The sequence below is a fragment of the Pipistrellus hanaki genome (assembly GCF_964339955.1).
Source record: "Pipistrellus hanaki genome assembly, chromosome: 12".
In the NCBI taxonomy this organism is placed as follows: Eukaryota; Metazoa; Chordata; class Mammalia; order Chiroptera; family Vespertilionidae; genus Pipistrellus; species Pipistrellus hanaki.
Genome location: NC_140514.1, coordinates 20,354,785 through 20,375,824, shown reverse-complemented (window position 1 = coordinate 20,375,824; position 21,040 = coordinate 20,354,785). Strand labels below are relative to the sequence as shown.

At 42.7% G+C, this 21,040-nt stretch overlaps 1 protein-coding gene across 1 annotated transcript in view; it reads right to left on the bottom strand.

The window, feature by feature from the left end:
- The window catches only part of SLC3A1 (solute carrier family 3 member 1), a 35,119-nt gene that overhangs the window by 7,728 nt on the left and 6,351 nt on the right, over window positions 1–21,040 (bottom strand). Inside the window, exons 3-9 of the mRNA XM_084901517.1 lie at window positions 18,368–18,829; window positions 13,978–14,157; window positions 13,678–13,832; window positions 11,192–11,317; window positions 5,426–5,545; window positions 2,526–2,650; window positions 514–709 (exon numbers count right to left, since the gene is read on the bottom strand). Of these exons, the coding sequence (XP_084757643.1) occupies window positions 514–709; window positions 2,526–2,650; window positions 5,426–5,545; window positions 11,192–11,317; window positions 13,678–13,832; window positions 13,978–14,157; window positions 18,368–18,797 (1,332 nt within the window). The 5' untranslated portion in view covers window positions 18,798–18,829. The remainder of the gene's footprint in view (window positions 1–513; window positions 710–2,525; window positions 2,651–5,425; window positions 5,546–11,191; window positions 11,318–13,677; window positions 13,833–13,977; window positions 14,158–18,367; window positions 18,830–21,040) is intronic.

The following is a 21,040-nucleotide window of genomic DNA, read 5'->3' as shown; positions in this document are numbered from 1 at the left end:
TTCTTCCTCTCTGTGAAAAATCAATAAAATATATTTTTTAAAAAGAAAAAGAAAATGTGGCTGAGAAAACCCAAACACTGCACTTACTGAAAAAAAGACTTAAATCAACTATGATACATACATTTCAAGGAGCTAAACGAAATCTAAAGAATTTTTTAAAGCATGATGAATAATGCTTCAAATAGATAATATCAATAAAGAGAAATAATGAAAAAGAACCAAGTAGGCATTTTATTTGAAAAGCAAAATAAATGAAAAATGCAGTAGAGTGGCTCGACAGATTTGCCTGGCAGAGCAATCAGCAAACTTGAAGACAGATCAATTGAGAGTATAGCCTGAGAACCTGGGAAAAGAATAAAGACAAATGAAAAGAACCCGGTCAGACTAGCTCAATCAATCACCAAATAAGGGAAAGGTGAAGGTCTCTAGGAGACAAACATCCTTCATTTTAGAGGTAACTTATTCTAGAAGCTCACCAGCACCAGATATGCAGAGCTGGGCATGAGAACTTACCATCCAATTAGGCCATTTTCCTTCTGGTAGATGTTTCATCCAGGATGTGATAACCTCAAACACACTGTTCCCAGAAGGACTGTCTAGCCTTGTGAGGTAATCGTTGAAGGGAAAATCTGCTTCTTGGATAAAAGGCAGCCCGTAGTACATCATAGTCCTGTCAATGCTGTCCCCGTAGGCTTCGGTGCCCATGAACCTGTGAGAGTTGGCAGCGTACAATGTGTTCAGGCCTAGGAACGTGCTTACATCTGATTAACAAGATGTGGGCGATGAATGCACACTATTAACCATATTAGTCTGGGACTCACTAGAAAAAACCAGATGACCAAAAAATAAATGCTGGATTACCTGGACAATTTCTCACTGTAATAAACCCAAAGACTTGCCTCATACTAAGGCCATGTCTACCAGTTAAAACCTTTAGATCTCAATACTGTTCTTTTTAGTCTAATAAAAAACTCAGTCACTTCCAGGAAGACTGGCAATTCTCATCACTCCCCTGAGAATCTTATGGATATATCTGCATATAAGGTAAGGGGAGGGGAGTTTCCTAAAAACATGCCTTGTATTTGAATCCTTGTAAAGTCTCACTTTTGTACCAGGGCACACTCAGTTATTGGCCTGAAATGACCCACACCAATGCTGACTTTAGCTGTTTGAGTCATTGCGGTAATAAACAAGTGTATCTGGAACCCAAGTGTTTCGGTTCCCATGCCATCACTACATGTGTGACCATTGCCTGCATGTTCAGAGTCTCAGTTTCCTTCTCTGTAAAATGGGGATAGTAATCAGAGGACCAACTTTAGGATAAATTTCTTTAACTCCTTTCCTATTGATTCTATTGAGTGATTACACAAATTTAATAAGGGTTACGTTTATTTTGTTTAGTATGGGCCAAGCACTGTTTTAAATGCTTCATATACATTATCTCATGTAATATCACAACAGCTTTCTAAGGATGTGGCTATCACTATATATATATATATATATATATATATATATATATATATATATATCCTCATCCAAGGATATGTTTCCATTGATTTTGAGAGAGAGAGGAAGGGAGCGGGAGTAAGAGAGAAACATCAATGTGCAAGAGAAACACCAGTTGGTTGTCTCCCCTAGGTCCTTGACCAGGGATCAAACCCACAACCTGGGTTAGTACTCTGACTGGGGAATTGAACCCAACATCTTTTGGTGTACTGGACAACACTCCAACCAATTCAGCCACACCAGCGAGGACTATGACCTTTTAACTGATGAGAAAACTGAGACTTATGTGTAACTAATCAGACCAAAGTCACACAGCTTTATGCAGGAGTCCATCTCAGGGTCATCTAATTCCAAAGCATGTCCCTATTGTGATCTACTAATGTTTAGTTGAAACACTGGATTTATACTGTATAGGGATACCAACAGCTCAAATAATAATAATGAGTAACATTTAGATAACATTATCTTTTAATTTTCACGAAGTTCTTGTGAAATAGTAAGTACTATGGTTAGCATTTTACAAAAGAGGAAACTGAAAATCAGCAAAGGTAAGCAACAAGAGAATATAACAGGCCCAGGCCCGGGTTATAATACACTAGAGGCCCGCTGCATGAATTCGTGCACCCGTGGGGTCCCTGGGCCTGGCCTGTGAGGATCAGACCAACTCTGGCTCTCTGACATCTGCCACGGGGTCCTGGATTGCAAGAGGGTGGTTCTTGGGTGACACACCCTAGAATCGGACTCCCTCCTCTCCGGTTCTGAGTGCATCACTTAAGAATCTCAGTTGCCAAGTCACTGCAGCTCGGCAGCTCCTGCATTGGACATCTGACCTCTGGTGGTCAGTGCACAGCATAGCTACTGGTCAGACGGTCAAATAGTCAGACAATCACTTAGGCTTTTATATATGTAGATTGCAATTACACAAGTTTGTTCAATTATAACTTGAACCTCCTGAGAATGCCTGGATATAAAGGACAAACTGCTGCATCAGGAAGTAAGGAAGCACGTCCTATTGTTACCTGTATCTCCCAGGCTCCCTGCTCTGTTGGTCCATTGTCTGCCGGAGGCTCCGGACTATGTCGTGCATTCCCACCTGCGTGGTGGTGAAGTCATGGTACAGCTCTGCGTAGTGTGTGACTGTGTCCTTTGAAAAGAGGGCAGCACAGTTACCACCATCCCCCACGTCCAATAATGTGAATACCGACTGTCTCTAGCACTTCCAATGCTCAAAGGGTTTTGTGGGTAGAGAATATTCATGACTGTTAGTATTTCACTTGATACTTAATTATTAACTATAAATCTAATAAATTCTAATTATCACCTAAACATTGGTAGCAAATGTATTTAACAAAATCCTCCTCTGGAACATTTAATTGTCCTAAATGCTCCCGACTTTTTAAAGACAAAGAAAGCCAATTATCTTAATGATTACAGAGCTCATTTTTATACCTATATGTTATCTGCTCACAAAGTATTAATAGCATGCATTTAAACTTGTTTGTTTTGTTTGTTTGTTTTACCACTTCTAGCCTTTATTTTCACTGTTATATTCTCCAGGGTTTCCGAAATTTTTCCTGGTACATATTCTATGCCTTCCCAAGGTTAAATAGTCTAGAAGCCAAAGAAGAATTTATATCTAACACAAGCCAAGGTTGTAAGTCCTGGGATGGACATGGACAACCTGGAAAATCCAAACCTGAAGTTACCATTGATTCAGTGGGCCCTTTTTTTGAAAATAGGTGAACTTACAGGTGTTTTTGGAATCTCAGGTCTCTTCCTGAAATTACATAATCTTTACATTTTTCTTGGGTAGCACACAAATCCCATTGTTCTGATCATTTGTCAAGACTGGCAAGGTATGCCTTTCCTATGACATCTCATTATTAATTACCAAGATTATTTTGAAATTTCTTCTTCAAGGATAAGTGCTTCTCCTTGGGACCACCAGCTACCTTATCACCTTTCCCCCCTTCTTATTGAAAGTCACGTGTGAAAAAAAGAGAGACAATCATAACCTTCAGTTCATGAAGTGCTGTCATAATTAGCCCATGCACGGCCAACTTCTTTTTAGGTAATTGGTTTGTTTTAATGAAGTCATAGCACCCATAAATTTAGGACAAAAGCTTGATAATACACTTGATATCCATATGAATTTTACTTGTTTAACTTTATAAAAAGGGCCTCGTGCTATGTATGATAATTTTAGATATTTTTTAAAATATATTTTTATTGATTTTTTTTAAAGTTTTTTTTTTAAATATATTTTATTGACTTTTTACAGAGAGGAAGGGAGAGAGATAGAGAGTTAGAAACATCGATGAGAGAGAGTCATCGATCAGCTGCCTCTTGCACACCCCCTACGGGGGATATGCCTGCAACCAAGGTACATGCCCTTGACCGGAATCGAACCCGGGACCCTTCAGTCCCCAAGCCGATGCTCTATCCATTGAGCCAAACAGGTTTTGGCTTATTGATTTTTTACAGAGAGGAAGAGAGAGAGAGTTAGAAACATCGATGAGAGAGAATTATTGATCAGCTGCCTCTTGCATACCCCCTACTGGGGATGTGCCCGCAACCAAGGTACATGCCCTTGACCGGAATCGAACCTGGGACCTTTCAGTCCACAGGCTGATGCTCTATCCACTGAGCCAAACCGGTTTCAGCAATTTTAGATATTTTTTGCTATTCATTACATTGCTAAGATCCACCTGTATTGCTATGTGTCACTGTAATGCATTTACTTTGACATTCCATTGTGTAAATATACAAATTCATTATTCTGAAATGCATTTCAGGACTGCTGTCTACTTGGCCTTGAAAACAGAGTGACTTTAGAATGGTGGTGGACCATATGAAGAGAGTGGCATGTGATTAGTGTCTCTCATTAGTGATGGGGGAGAGAGGGGAGGAGGGGGAAGGCTTGGAGATTGAGAACCACAGAGAACCCAGATTCTGTAGTGAGCTAGGCTTGGTTGTAAGTCCATTTATCACCTCTCATCCTGATAAATTCGTTTCTCCAAGATTTGCTAAATGGGGATCATGAAACCACTCTCATAAGGTATTCCTAAGTAAACAGCACACAGCATACAACAGACCAGGGGTGGGGGGACCTTTCTTTTTTCAGCCAAGGGCCATTTGGGTATTTATAACATTGCTCACGGGCCATACAAAGTTATCAAGTTAAAAATTAGCCTGCTTGCCAAAACCGGTTTGGCTCAGTGGATAGAGCGTCAGCCTGCAGACAGAAGGGTCCCGGGTTTGATTCCCAAACAAGGTCAAGGGCATGTATCTTGGTTGTGGGCACATCCCCAGTGGGGGCTGTGCAGGAGGCAGCTGATTGATGTTTCTCTCCCATCGATGTTTCTAAATTTTTATCCCTCTCCCTTCCTCTTTGTAAAAAAATCAATAAAATATATATATTTTTTAAAATTAGCCTGCTCTATTGGGTCAAACATTTAATTACCTCACCCCTAATGCCTTGGCAAGGCCAGACCAGATGATTTTGTGGGCCGTATACGGCCCTGGGGCCAGACATCCCTCACCCCTGCAATAGACTCTCAGCATGTGTTAATGCTGTACCCTTCCACTTGTGTGCTCTTTAATGCCCACAACAGTGCCTGGGGGGCTTGAGTGAGATGCCAAAACTGCAGTAATGGTGGCTCTTGGTAGAGTCCACACTGTCCACGCCCTCAGAACCCTTGTCACCGAAGGACTCCTCACGGAGCCCCTGGCTCCTGAGTGAACCAGGGGAAGGGAACATCAATCGGGGTCACATGCATTTGAAATTCCTCTGGGTTCGCTAAAGAAAATTATTTAAGGTGCTTCCTACAGACGGGACAAAACGCATCTCTGGTAGCTGGTGTGTCCGACTGAAAAGAAAAAGCACGCATGGCATTTTCAGAAAAGGGGGATACCTTACCGGGGTCTGGTTCTTATTCACTTGGATCTCATCCCTCAGATGTTTTGCTTCTAGAAGAAACTTAACAGACTCAAAACTGAAGCCATCGACACCCTTTGAGAGCCAGAACTGTATAATTTCCTAAAATGGAGAAGTAAAACACTTGGTTACATTACAGACATTATCACAATGTTTAATAAGGATCTTGTCTTAATAAAGCAGCCATTCTCCCCCCCCCCCCCAAAAAAAGATGCAAGCACTCGTAGTGTATTTCCATCTGTTTAGCATAGCAGTGTCTCAGTAGAATAAACTAAAAAACTGTATGTATAAACTCCCACGCTTCCCTCATGTTTAAATTCCAAATGTGACGTTTGTAACTGATGTTATAAGCATGTTTGCAAAGTTTAAAGAACCCATTCAAAATGAAAGGTTGGACTCAGGAGAAACTGGGACCATATCTTCCTCATGCCAGGCTTCTTCACAATGACTCCAAACAGAGAAAATATAACCAGTGAAGCACCAGGTCATGAATGGCCCTCCCACCAGCCCGGGAGATCCCTGAGGCAAGGCTGCTTCATTTCCAGTTCCCTGGCCTCTGACACACTGCCCGGCCCTTAGAGAAACAGTTCTTCCTGCGTTAAAGAAGGAAGCACAGCGAGCCGGATGAGTCGGACGTGGTGTGGTTCTGTTGGGACACCTACGGGGTATGGCATGTTCCCTGACTTCGAGGCATCTACGGAATAGTCGGGGAACACAGGTTACCTAAGAATGCAAGGCCGAGCGCAGGTCAACCTCCGAAGAGGAGAGTTCTCTGTCTGCCCGGCTGTTGGAGCTCCAAGAAGATTGCATTTAATGTGGGTGGGTGGGTGGGTGGGTGGGTACTACCAGAGAAGGAAGAGCTAGTGTTTGAATGTGGCCGGTGAGATTCTATCAGGGAGTGAGATGAGGAAGAACATTCTGGACCTGCCTGTGTGGCTCAGTTGACAGTGTTGTCCCATGCACCAGGTGGTCACAGGCTTGATTCCTGGTCACATGCCCGGGTTGTGACTCAATCCCCAGTCGGGGGCATGCAGGAGGCAGCCAACTGATGGACATCAATGTCTCTCTCTCTCTCCCTTCTTCTCTCTAAAATCAATGAAGAAGGAGGAGGAGAGCAGGAGGAGGAGGAGGAGGAGGGAGGAGGGAGGAGGGAGGAGGGAGGAGGGAGGAGGGAGGAGGGAGGAGAACATTGTGGACTGTTAGTGGACAGCATGAACCAGTTGTGGAGGCAGAAACTGACTTGACTTGGCCTGTACTGGGGCAGTTGGGAGGACGATGCTCTCGAAAAGCAGAGGGCCTAGTTCTCCGCTCCGCCTCCCACCATGAGGCATCCCCTCGCAGCCTAGCCTATTCCAGCACTGTGTGACGGGACAGTGAGTGGCTCGCCCCTTGCTGAATGGAAGGTTTCATATTAGAGCAGAACCACCTGCAATTCAAAGTATTAGAGTTAAGTAGCCAACTTTCACCTGCTGAAGGGGACGGAGCCTCAGAACCCTAATGAGGATCAGCCCCAAAATCACTTGTTGGAAGCAGCGGTTGCCAACCTATTGGACATCATGGTCCACTGGTTGGGGGCCACTGCTGAAGTGTTTCTTGTATCTACCTGAGAATATGGAGCCTCTAGGGTGCTGAAATTCAAGGGGCTCAAAAGTGTCTATTGGCTAAATGGAAGGGTTCATACTGCTAAGTTCAATTCCCTAAGGTAACATTTTTGAAAACTTGAAAATTTTTCCAAATCTCTGCAGGCTCAGCTGCTGACAATCCTTAGTGTGGACACAGTTGAACCAAATAACTTTAAGCTGGTACTACCCAGTGGAATTTTTCTTTGAGCACAAACCCCACAAATTTGTTGTTACTAGCATCTTTACTTCTTACCAAATTTATTCATTTAATAAGTATTTGAACCCTGGCCAGTTTGGCTCAGTGGATAGAGAGTTGGCCCGAGGACTAAAGGTCCCAGGGTTCGATTCTGGCCAAGGGTACATACCTCGGTTGCAGACTCAATCCTGGTTGGAACTCATATTGATGTGTCTCTCTCACATCAATGTTTCTCTCTCTCTCTCCACTCCCCCTCCCTTCCACTCTAAAAATCAATGTAAAAAATATCCTTGAGTGAGGATTTTAAAAATAATAAGTATTTGAGTTACAACTCTGGGCCAGGCACTTAGCCAAGCTCTGGAACTACAACCATGAGCAAAATACAACTGACAGGTCTGTCTTTAGAGTATTTTTAGAATCCCCAACTAGACAACTTGTAATGCAAAAAAAAAAAAAAAATTTAAATCAAAGCCAGGATAAAGCTTTCAAGGAGAGGAACAAGGTAATACAAGAGGGTGAAACAGTAAGATTTGCCCAGGAATCAGCACTGCAGGATGACTAGAAGTGAGGGCAGATGGTTAGAGATGAAGCTAGAGCTAGAGAAGTCAACAGATATTGAGGCACCTCATTTGTAGAACAGGATCTAGGTCGCTTTAGGGTCCAAGCTTAAAGACCCTCTCACTTGTACGAGCCCCTTCTTTCCACCATCTTTCCTCCTTCTAAATAAACGTTCATTTTTCTGCACCTAATTTTACAGTCTTTTTATTTTAAGACGACCCCAAATTTGTAGAAACTTCAGACTCCACACAACCAGGGCCCACCTCCAGATGGCGCTGTTCTTTACAAGAGGGAACAATGACAGGATCAGGGTGGGGGTGAAGCACAAAGAGCTATAATCCAGCCAAGCAAGCAGCCCCTGACAAAAATGTGGAAACCATTAAACACTAAGATGCTGTAAGCATGAAGCTTCTGAGCACTGATTTCCTGGGATAAAGCAACTAGTGGGTCCTTTTCCTCTTGGGCGCTCTCAGCCTCATTAACTGTTGGCCCGACATGAAAGAATGAGAAATGTGTGCGGCAGCAAAGGTGGATGGCCTTGCAGGGGTTTTCACTGTAGTCCAATAAGAGATGTTATCATTGTTTGATGAAGCAAAACAGCAAAAGCTGGATGCTTATTTTTGAGTCATTTTAAATGCTGAGGTTTTTCACTCAGAGAATCCAAAATGTGCTGTTGAAAAAGATTTGCTTCATGCTATTTATGCTCTTGACCAGGTGAAAAAAGAGAGCACCAGGTTTTAATCACTAAGCCTCTTTTACTCCAATTAAGCTCTCCCTGGGTGCCGGGTGTGGCAACTGGCCCAGAGCCTGGTTCTGCCAGGACCGGATGACCCAGGTAGGTGCCACAGAACTCTGGGGAGAGAACACTATGTCCCCGATTCCTGTCTAACTCCCGTGACATCACACCAGGCACCTGCTCATTCTTTTCTCCTTAAGAAACTCACTGCTCTGAGTAAAAAGGGAATTATTTCAGCATTATTGGTATCCAAATTCCCCAAACCTTAAGCCAAACCTTTCCTAAAAAGCCAGGTTTGGTAAAGAGAAGCTCTGCTCTTATATGTGATGATCTCTAAGACTTCCTTTTGATAATGACATAAACCCCAGGTCATCCATCATTAAGAGGGAATGAGAAAGTCTGAGAGCCCTAACTGGGTTGGCTCAGTGGATAGAGCGTCGGCCTGTGGACTCAAGGGTCCCAGGCTCAATTCCGGTCAAGGGCATGTACCTTGGTTGTGGGCACATCCCCGGTAGGGGGTGTGTAGGAGGTAGCTGATTGATGTTTCTCACTCATCGATGTTTCTAACTCTCTTTCCCTCTCCCTTCCTCTCTGTAAAAAAATCAATAAAATTTATATCTTTTTTAAAGTTTAGGATATACAAAGAGAAAACTATATTCTCTGAGTATAGGCAATGGGACAGGGGGCGGGGGGCAGGGGTGGGGGCGGGTGGGTACTGACCACAGTGCTGTTCAGAAGTCTTGGTAAAATTCCTTGCTAAGTCCTCCAGGAGCCGGATCACAGACTCTGGAATACGAGCTAACCTCAAGCTACCATCCCACCGCCCCTACCGCCCAGCTGCAAGAGTTAGGGCATCAGCATGCCCTCGTTAAACCTTAAATAAAATAAAACCCACCTGCAGGGTGTCTGTGAGGTAAACGAGGTATTCCTGCTACAGTCAACTGACATTTTGGTCTTTAAACTTCCTGAACTCTCCGCCATGTTTGGCACTGCTGACTAACCTCTTTTTCTACAAATACATCCCTTCACTGCAGGACGCCCCGCTCCGAATTTGTCCCTCCTTGTCTGTCTGCTCAACAGGCCTTTAGAGCTCCCTGAGGTTCCATCTTACACCTTCTCTTCATTTCACATCACTTTACTCATTTATCTACCCACTTATTACTTAATAAGTACTTACGTAATAAAGAATACATTGTCCAACATGCGCTACAGAAGTCAACCCCTTTTATCCCCAAACAACCCTGTGAAGTATGTACTATTATGGTCCCTATTTTACCAACGAGGGAACTGAGGCACAGGGAGATGGGATACCTTGGCCAAGGCCATACAGTAAGTAAGTGGTGGCAGCAGAAGGGGAACCCTGTGGCACACTTACCAATTTACCCACTTGACTTCTCCAGGCCTCCGTTTTTCCGTTTGTCAAATAAGAGATTGACGTTTAGTACTTTGATTTTTTGTTGTTGTTGTTTTTTATTGGAAGGTCCACCAACACCTAGCCCTCATTCCCACATAACGACAACCAGCTCGAGCTAAGTAGCAACTGACCCCTGCTCATCACAGCCAGCCTAGCTCTCCCCCTGCTATTAGCTGTCTGACTTCTGCAGGCATTATCCATCCATCAGCAAGTCCCAAAGTTCTATCTCTAGACCAGACATTTCCCTGAGCTCCTTGACCTAACAGTTGGATGCTTCACAGAGAGAGCACAAACTCTACATAACTAAGACATCACCCCCTCCACTTCCTGTGTCTCCCATCTCAGGAAATGGCATCATCCCCCAGTCAGCATTCAAAACCCAAATCCAGTAGTCACACCAGACTCCTCTCCAAGTGCTGATGATTTCTCTGCAAACCCACACCACCTCATTGGTCCAACGCCCAGCTTTTCTTCCCTGATGACTGCACCTCCCTCTTTCCTGGCCCCTCTCTGCCTCCAAACCTGCTCTACTCCCTCTTCTCCGATGCCAGATTTATTTTTTCAAAATGCAGATCAAGTATTATTTTTCTAAGACCTTTTACACCCACAGCCTTACCACAACCTTCAATGCCGCTCAGACCTAGACCCTGTCTAGTCTTGTTGAATCAAGCTCCAGCTCTATACGCCATGTCCAGCCATGTTAGAAAACTCCTGACACTTCTAATGTGCCATTCTCCATGCTTTCTCTCTACTTGAAACACTCCCACCCATGCCTCTCAACCTGGCTCATTTGTCCTCGTCCATTAGTTAGCATTGCTTCATCTGAAAAACATCCCCTGATCTCTCCCCCTACGTGACTCCACACCTAGGTAAGGTGCCTTCCCTGTGCACTCCTACTTCCCATTGTCATGGTCCCTCAGCACACTTCATTGTAATTGCCTGCTTGTCTACCACCCAAACAACCCTGTGATGAGCAACTCAGAGCTCAGGTAGGTACCAGGTGTTTCTGCCTTCCTCCCATTTCGATTATTTTGGGTTAAAGGAAGGAAGGTGCCACTAGCATATCTGAGAGTCTATGTTTGCATCTGACGGACTCCTTAATCCCAGAATTTAACGACACAACTTGATTTTCCCCGCACAGTTATTGTTCAACATAAAACTGTATCAGATAACCACTTAAGCTCCACGTCATAGAGAAGTCTGAGTAGATGTCTATACTCACTTTTATTTCTTCTTGAACATCAGGATTGCGGAAATTTAAATCAGGTTGCTCTTTTGTAAACTGGTGAAAATAACATTGGTTTCGTACATCGTCAAAGTGCCAACTGGAATTTCCATATACACTTAGCTAGCAAACAGAAAATAGCAAATCAGTTACTTGGTATCATTCATATAATGGTAGTACCCATAAAAAAATAAAAAGTGATCATTACCTTCCCCGACCCTCATCCCAGGCTGAGTGTACAAAACCCTAGAGTTTTCCTTCCAGGGAGAGGATTAGGCAAATTAATTCCTAAAATGCCATCCACTGGCCTAATCTCTCCAAATGTGGTTGTGATGTGTTGCAAAATCCTTGTGTTTCTCAATGTTGTCCAGATGTTCTCGTTAACATGACATGAACAAATGTCTCAAGGCATTTAAGGACCCTTGGAGTAGACTGAGAAGAAGGCGTGGGACATGTAGTACAGTCAACCAGGGGAGTCATGGCATGGAGCCGAGGATGTGAGCATTGCCAGAAAGAGGGAATCAGTACAGTGTTAAATACTGCACGCGTTGTTTTCTTTTTATTAGTTGGAAGACCTAATAACAGTGGGTCTACACTTCTATGGTAACAACTGGCTGCTGCCTTTTGAGGAAACATACCCTTGCCAGGTCACCTCATGGCCCACCTAGACACAAACTAGGATAAGGCATTTACAATATATATAACCGAGAAAAAAAGAATCGGTATCCAGAATACAAGAACTACACAAATCCATTTCAGAGGGACCAGCAATTCAACAAAAAAGTGGGGGTAGGGGTAGGGAAGCCATAAACAGGTGTTCACAGAAACAGAAGCTCAAGTGAATAAATATGTGAAAAGATATTCAACAGTATTAGTAATTAGATAAGTCATCATTAGCAATTAGATAAATATAAAATTAAGACTTCAGCCAAAGCCGGTTTGGCTCAGTGGTAGAGCGTCGGTCTGCGGACTAAAAGGTCCCAGGTTCTATTCCGGTCAAGGGCATGTACCTCGGTTGTGGGCACACCCCCAGTAGGGGATGTGCAAGAGGCAGCTGGTCGATGTTTCTCTCTCATCGACCTTTCTAGCTCTCTATCTCTCTTCCTTCCTCTCTGTTAAAAATCAATAAAATATATTAAAAAAAAAAAAAAAGACTTCAATGTGTTACCAATTTATGTTCACTTGGTAAAAATCACAAAGTCTGGCAGTACCAGCAATTAATGAGAATATGTAATTTTTTTATGCTGTTGGAAGGAATATAAACTGGTACAACCACATCGATAATCAATTTGGCATTATCTTTGTAGAGTTAAGCATGTGGTATCCTGCTCCCAGTAACTGCACTCTGAGTTATTTGCCTCTATAATATAAATTGATTTCAGAGAGGGAGAGAGAGATAGAAACATCATCTCTCCTTCTCCCTCCCTCTCAACATCAATGATGTTTATTAAAAGTGTAATATGCTAGTTAGCTGGGATGAAGCTAAATATATATTAAAAGTGTAATATGCTAATTAGCTGGGATGAAGCCAGGGCTGCAGCCACAGGGTGGAGGCAGCCCCTGCAGGTGGGAGGGAGGATCGAGGCAGCCATAGCTGAGAAGGCCTCCTCTTGCACGAGTTTCGTGCATCGGGCCTCTAATATGTGTGTGTGTGTGTGTGTGTGTGTGTGTGTGTGTGTGTGTACTTACCTAAAGAGTAGGTAAGTAAATCATAGAATATTTACACAGTGAAATTGTATTAGCCACACAGAATAAAACTACATGAAAGAATCTGGAGAACAATGAGAGGAAAAAGCCAGGGCGGGCTTCCTGGATTTTTATGTGTAAATCTGGTAACCTCTATTGCAAAAGAAGTGATTAAGAGGGTGGGAGTGGAGGCAGGCAGGTTTGCTGGCTACTGTTCTCTGTTTGAACAGCAGAATTTACTGCTTACAGTGATAAGATAGGGAGAATGCATTTAGGATGTTTGCAGAGGAGGGAGGGCGTTGATCTGTTGGACTTCCCGAAGAGACTGGATGGGGACAATGGGTGTGTGCTACTTCCAAAGGCAAAGGCTCAGAGAAAGAAAAGGGGAGAGTTGGGTTCTTTATGGCTAGAGTTTCGTTGGATGAGAAGGCAAAATGTCAGAAAGGTGAGGGGGTCTGGAGCATAGCAAGACACTTATGAAACTAGTGGGCATGGAATCTAAGGGAGACAAAGTGAGAAGTGAGGGAAGGAGGGAAGGAAAGGCTAATAGAGAGTATAGGTTTTAATCTACTAGAATGCACTAGCTCTACAATGAAATCAGAAATCCAAATGACATTGGGAGGCTTGGGCACCTTATTTTTATTTGTTTGGGAAACTTTCCCCTTCTCATAAACTATACCCATTAGTTGTGTGTGTGTGTGTGTGTGTGTGTGTTTCTTTAAAAGGGCTTTATAAATATCCAGTTTAATCCCCGAAGATCTGATCATTTTTATTTTACAAACCAAGTTGGTACTTACCCAATTGTTGGGTGGTATGGTTATGCCATTTTCATGGGAACAATTATGCCAGATATAATAATCAGCATATTTCCCTGTCCGGGTACGACTCCATTGAAACCAAGCATGTTTATCACTGGTGTGGTTTGGTATAAAATCGATGATTAATTTTAAACCTAATGAATGAAAATGTTTCGAATGTTAGGTAAAGATTATATTTGAATAATACACGACAGGTAAGGAAAAAAGGCTTTACGGAAGCATTTAGGGAAATGCTTTTTTCAAACCCCACCCCTCTGACCCAAAGTCCATTTGGTTTACCTCTGTCATGTATGGCTGCAACCAGATTCTCAAAATCTCTCATGGTTCCAAAAATGGGATCGATTTCTCGGAAATCTACAACAGCGTGTCGGAAATCTTTAAGGGATGATTTATAAAATGAAGTAATCCAAACAGTTTTTATATTTAAAGTTGTGATATAGTCCAGTTTATCTTGAATACCTAAAGAAAAAAAAAATCCAGTCCATGAAAAAATAAGTAAATAAAGTTTGGGTGTTTTGGTTGAAGGATTAAAAATTAAAGGAATATGCTTAACATCAAAATGTTTATTGAGACAGAATTCGAATTGAAGTGAAAATTCAAATAGCAAGGTTTAGTTCTACAAACAACAGCAAATTAGTCTTCTGCAAAACCTTTAACCTTGCACATAGCTACAATAACATAAAATCTGTCTGTGGCTTGTTCATTTTATACATTTAAAACCAAGATACAGTATTGCTCATTCATTCTACACAAGGTTTTTGAGCACCTGGCCTAGGCCCCATGCTGGGCTGAGAGCCAAGGAACAGAGAAGAATAACACATGGTGCCTTAGCGTCCCTTCGTCTAAGCTGCGCTGTCCAGTGTGAGAGCCTCTTGTCACCTGGGCTACTGAGCATTTGAATGTGACTAAGTCTGAATTGAGTTGTGCTGTGAATAGAAAACACACTGGATTTTGAAGACCTAGTATGAAAAGAAAGAATGTCAAAAATCTCATTAATATTTTTATTGTGTTTATATGTTGAAATATTAACCAAAGTACATTATTAACATAAGTCACCTGATTTTTAAAATCATTTTCATGTGGCTCCTAGCAAATGTAAGGTTACATATATAATTCTATTTCCTCTGGACAGTGCTGACGACGAGAATGTACACAGATAGGAATTCTTAGACTTGGCTGATAAGAAGTGCGGGAATGAAATACTTTGTCCTTGGAACCTTGTAGGGTAATTAGCAGATAGTATGGTGGTTTTTTGTTTGTTTTTTAATGTATGTCTTTATTGATTTCAGAGAGGAAGAGAGAGGGAGAAAAAGATAGAAACATCAATGATGAGAGAGAATCATTGATTGGCTGCCTCCTGCACATCCCTTACTGGGGATCGAGCCCGCAACCTGGTCATATGCCCTTTGTCAGAATCAAACCTGGAACCCTTCAGTCCATTGGCCGACGCTCTAGAGCCAAACTGGCTAGGGCTGTGGTGGGTTTTTTTGTTTGCTTGCTTGCTTGCTTGCTTCTAATTCAAAGTTTTAAATGTAGACTCAGGAATTGTCTGGTATTCATCTCCAATAACTTTCAGTGGCACCTCTATAAGCCTCCTACCGTCAGAGCCTGTCAGTGTCACACTGCAGGCCAGAGGTCGCTGTGCCCCAAACACAGTCACCTGCCTCTGGCATGGGGCCCTTCCCCTGTCACAGGCTGCCCATTTTTGTCCTTGTTGTGCCTCAGTTCCCCCATGTGGGTGACTCGGAGACCTCACAGTGTGTCAACAGGCAGCAGAAGGATTTTGATTTAAGTCAGGACAACAGTATGATAAATCTGAAGAATGGGCACAAAGGAACAAGATGACAAAAACAATGGGCTGGACAGACACAGGAGTGGAAAAGGGGATCCCAGATTCACGTTCTGGTCTAGGGGACAGAAGGCAATCACCAAAACCAAACTGAAACCTACAATGGTTTCTTCAAACAATCACAAAAGCCCTTCAACCTCAAGGACCAGTGCCTACTGATTACAGGAAGCAGCCAGCTCTTCAAGAAAAAGTTATTGGAAATGGCTAATGTAAGAGATGAATGGGGATACCTGTATGCAAGTTTTGCAAGTCCCATGGCTCTACTCTGCTTTTTTTTTTTTTTTTTTTTTTTTTTTTTTTTTTTTAACCTACATTAATTCCTGTTTTTGCTAACTGAAAGAAATCGAAGAGGATTTTCACTTTCAAGGGGAAAAAAAGGTGAAAAGCGAAAAAAGCCTGTTTAGCATTTGTTTCTGCAGCAGCTGTTACAGAGGTGGGGTACCAGGAGCAGCTGAGAATGGCCCTGCCAAGCTCCTTCTAGGAAACTACGCTCAGCATCCCAGCATCAAGCCCCATAGCCTTCGACTGTGTCTGAGCATCTGCATTTTATCTCTATTTTGTGCCTCTGTTAGCAAGATGTGCCCTGTAGATAGTATTTTTTTTTCTGCTTTTACTATATGTTAGTGTTACTTTAGATTTTATGTGTTGCTTAGTATGATTTGATAGGTTATGTTTGGTTTTGGGTATGCTTAATAATTTCCATATAAATTCATGGTGATTGCTCCTTCACCTCTGCCCATTCAGCGTAGAAAAGGCTTCACGGTGATGCTTCACTTCTGCATGGAACGGGGCAGGTGAGGGAAAGACTGTGTCTAGAAGACAGTTACAAAGGGAGAATCAGGAAGTGGGGAATGTATCTTAGGGTTTAGGGAGTTGAGTGGGTGGAGGGGTGTGGAAGCGAGGTCACCCAGCCCATGACAAGGCAGTGTCAGAAGGTGCCACAATCAAAGTCCAAAGCCCAGTAGGAGCTTGGGAGGGGAGGGCACCACGCCAGTGAGGAAGGATTAGAGGGAGGAAATAAGCATGAATGCAGGAAATGGGTCTGAACTGCATCTTGAAGGACTAAGAGTATTTCAATTAGTGAAGATATAGGACGATTTTTAAAAAGAGAGAAAGTGATATGAGTGTGCAAAAGAAAAGTTGGAGATTTTGAGTTTATTTGTATTATTTTAAGGTTAGATTAAGCTCATTTCTACTCCCCACACTCAGTTAAATAACTATTCTGTTTTCTATTCTTTAAATCAAAAACCACTATCAGAAACAACCATATAAAATAAAATAAAATAAAAAACCTATTAGTTTCTTTTTTAAAAATTGACTTGAGAGAGAGAGAGAGAAAGAGAGAGAGAGAGAGAGAGAGAGAGAGAGAGAGAGAGAGAGAGAAGGAAAACATAAATCTTTTGTTCCACTTATTGATGCATTCATTGATTCAAACCCACAACCTTAGTGTATTGGGACGATGCTCTAACCAACTGAGCTACGAGGCCAGGGCCAGTTTATTTATTTCTCGTTGCCGCCATTAACTAGAGTGACCATATCAACAGATTTCCCCAGGACAGTTCCAGTTTATACCTGCTGTCTGGCTTAATTTTATATTTTTACAATAATTTAAACAATAAATAAGGTCATTCTACACTTAACTCACTAGGAGATTATCAGTGTAACTTTAAAATATAATTTTTACTTCTACTTTATATATAATAAATATAATATAATATAATATAATATAATATAATATAATATAATATAATATAATATATATTGTTTTAAATAGCCTTTGATTCAATTAAAGACCAGCACACAGCTATGCCTTTTTTCATTTCCTTCATTTCTCAGCATTTATGCTTAAAAGACTGAGCCTATACTTTTTAATTTCACAATATTTTGCTGAAATACTATTTATGTGGTTTTTAAAAAAATATATTTTATTGATTTTTTACAGAGAGAGGAAGAGAGAGGGATAAAGAGTTAGAAACAGCCAAAACCGGTTTGGCTCAATGGATAGAGCGTCGGCTTGGGGACTGAAAGGTCCCGGGTTCGATTCCGGTCAAGGGCATGTACCTTGGTTGCGGGCATATCCCCAGTAGGGGGTGTGCAGGAGGCAGCTGATCGATGACTCTCTCTCATCGATGTTTCTAACTCTGTATCTCTCTCCCTTCCTATCTGTACAAAATCAATAAAATCTATTTAAAAAAAAAAAAAAAAAAGAGTTAGAAACAATGATGAAAGAGGAACATCAATCAGTTGCCTCCTGCACACCCCCTACAGGAGATGAGCCCTCAACCAACGCACATGCCCTTGACCGGAATCGAACCTGGGACCTTTTAGTCCGCAGGCCGGCGCTCTGTCCACTGAGCCAGACCAATCAGGGCACTACTTACGTTTTATTCACCGATAAGAAACTCTCGGCCAGACTGCCCCCCTAGCCACTACATGTGATGGCAAAGAAGTTCCGAGCTGCCACCGTGAGATGATCGGCTATAAAGTGCACAGGAGCAGGACACTTTCAGGAGGAACCCTGCCCTACGTAAGAAGTCAGAATTGATGACCAACCAAGCATAGTGCTTAGTGAGAAGTAAATTAAATAACTTTGGGGCGGGGGGGGGGGGGGGGGGGCAAAGACCTCCAGGCAGTCTTTCATCATATGGGAAGAATTTCTGGTTTTTGCTGAATGGCTTTTAAAAACATCACAAAGTGTGACCAGTCCTACCGGACTGTGCTTACCATACAACCTGGACATAATAATCCGGTTTCAAGGACAGAGAATGGCACAAACCCACCCCATCCTGGCCCCCACCCGACACTTTCTCCCCCAGGCACCTTTAAGATCTCCGTTCCCATCCTGGTCGCTGTCCTTGAAGGATCTGGGGTAGATCTGGTACATGGGTCCGGCCTGCCACCAGTCGAGGCACTTGGGAGAGACGGCGATCATGGCTATGGTGCCGGCCGTGAGCACCAGCACGGCAGCCACGGTGAGCCAGAAGAGCAGCTCGCGGGGCACCCGGTACCGGGCCTGGCCCGAGAAGTGGAACAGCACCTCCTTGGGCATCCCCGCGTAGGGCCGGATGTCCTTGAAGTCCAGCTCCCCGGGGCCAAGGATGCCTACGGAGCAGGGCTGCGGGCCGTCCGTGGGGCTGCCTGGATCCGGGTCCTTTTCCAGGATGTCTTCGTTTTGGACAAACCCATTGTTGGTTCGGCATCCCTTCTCATCCATCCCAATAGAGTCCCTCTTGCTTTTCTTCTCAGCCATGTCTCCCTGCCTTCTCCCCGGGAAGCGCCTTCCTGCAGTAACAAAGGTGGATTCCTGAAATGCTGGGTCATGTTAATGAGCTTGTGTGGTTTATAAATAAGCCTGGCAGACAAAGTCCAGCCCGGGGGAAAAAAGGGTAAAGATAAAGGGTGTTATAAAAAGTCCTCTTTACACCTGTGGGGCTGATGTCCCTTCGGTCCCTACCCTGAGGGGCTGAGACCCGGACTGGGACAGGGGCATGGAGGAGGGGGAAGAGGGAAACGTGGTGGGATTCCATTGCGATTTAGGATGTTACTTGAGCCAAAACAGGTTTGGCTCAGTGGATAGAGCGTCAGCCTGCGTTCTGAAGGGTCCCAGGTTTGATTCCGGTCAAGGGCATATACCTTGGTTACGGGCACATCCTCAGTAGACGGTGTGCAAGAGGCAGCTGGTCTATGTTTCTCTCTCACTGATGTTTCTAACTATCCCTCTCCCTTCCTCTCTGTAAAAAATCAATAAAATATATTTTAAAATATATATATTACTTGACTGTATACCAATGTTCATCGCAGCACTACTCACAATAGTTTCATGGTAGAAAGAAGCCAAGGGTCCATCAGTGGGTGAATATTACTAAACAAAGTGTGACATGAGCACACATGGAGTATTATTCAGCCTTAAAAACAAAGGAAGTGTCAGACACATGCTACAACACGAAGGGATCTTGAAAACGATGTGACATAAGCCAGACACAAAAGGGCAGATATTGTATGATCCCACTTATATGAGGTACTGAGACTGATTTATTGAGGCAGAGTAGGAGGGCAGTTACTGGAGGTGGAGAAAGGTGATGGTGGCACAACAATGCCAATGGACTCAATGCCACTCAATTTTACATTTTTAAATGGTTAAAGTGACTCATTTCGTGTATATTTTACCACAGTGAAAAAGCTTTAGATTTTTTTTTTCTCCTTTTTAGCTAGGTATGAAAAAAAGAAACGAATACTGAATTTTACAAGGCTTTTCTGTCTTTTCTTTTTTTGAAGCTCTGGTCCTACAAATCCTAGAGACAGAGACAACACCTCTTTGTTACTGATACTAATTTTATTTTACCTCAGTTCAAGCTAATCGTACAAATACCCATAAATAGCTATAAACAGTTCAACCCAGTTACGTTCGATCTTGTTTCCTTTTTTCAGAAAAGGAAATCACCGCTCATTCTGGGAATCACCTTCTGAAGGGAGGCGGGGGTGGGGTGGAGGAGGATTCTACATATTGCAAGTTCAAGTGCTTTAGGTAAGCAGTTTTGTTTTGTTGTTGTTGTTTTAAGTATGTTTTTACTTCAGAGAGAGGAATGGAGAGGGAGAGGGAGATAGAAACATCAATGATGAGAGAGAATCTTCAATCAGCACACCTGCAACCAGGGCCTGTGCCCTGACCAGAAGTCGAACCATGACCTCCTGGTTCATGGGTCCACGCTCAGCCACAGAGCCACAGCGACCCGGGCAGTAAACAGTTCATAACACAAGCACCAAAGAGTTGTTTAATCATTGACAAGAAAAAATACACAATCCTGAGGAAATGTCATTGACTCTGCATATCTTAAAAGAATGTGATGGATGATTCGAGGTTTCAGTTTAATCAAGACAATCAGCCCTATGAATCATTTGATCAGATAAAATTATTTTTAATGATGAAAGTTACATTCCTAATTTCTAGTACTAATGTTCCTTATGGAGTGATGTATAAACAGTATTGGTACAGAGGGAAAGAACTATTTGATTTTGGTCAAGTTATCCTTATTTTTATTTTTTCATTGATTTTAGAGAGAAGAAGGGAGAGTGAGACAAGGGAAAGAGAGAGAGAGAGAAAGACAGAGATATCTATCCACTGTTTGCTTCTCCCCACTCGCCCCAACCAGGATTGAACCCCAAACCTGTGTATGTACCTTGACCAGGAATCAAACCATAACCTCCTGGTTCAGGGGTTGATGCTTAACCAGTGAGTCACACAGCCAGGCAAAACCATCCCATTTTGTACAGCCCATTGGAGCGAACCTTCTAGTTGCCAGATGGGATGTTGCCTGATTCATTAATCCCTTAATAATAAAGCCAATTAGATCTTCAAATTACTCAGTTGAATTTTGTTTTTCTAATAGATTTAGTAAAATTTTTCAACTTATTATGACACAAAGCATACTAATTGAAGAGCGTATGACAAATTGGAAATATATGGGTAATAAATAATCCCCAAAAACGTATGTC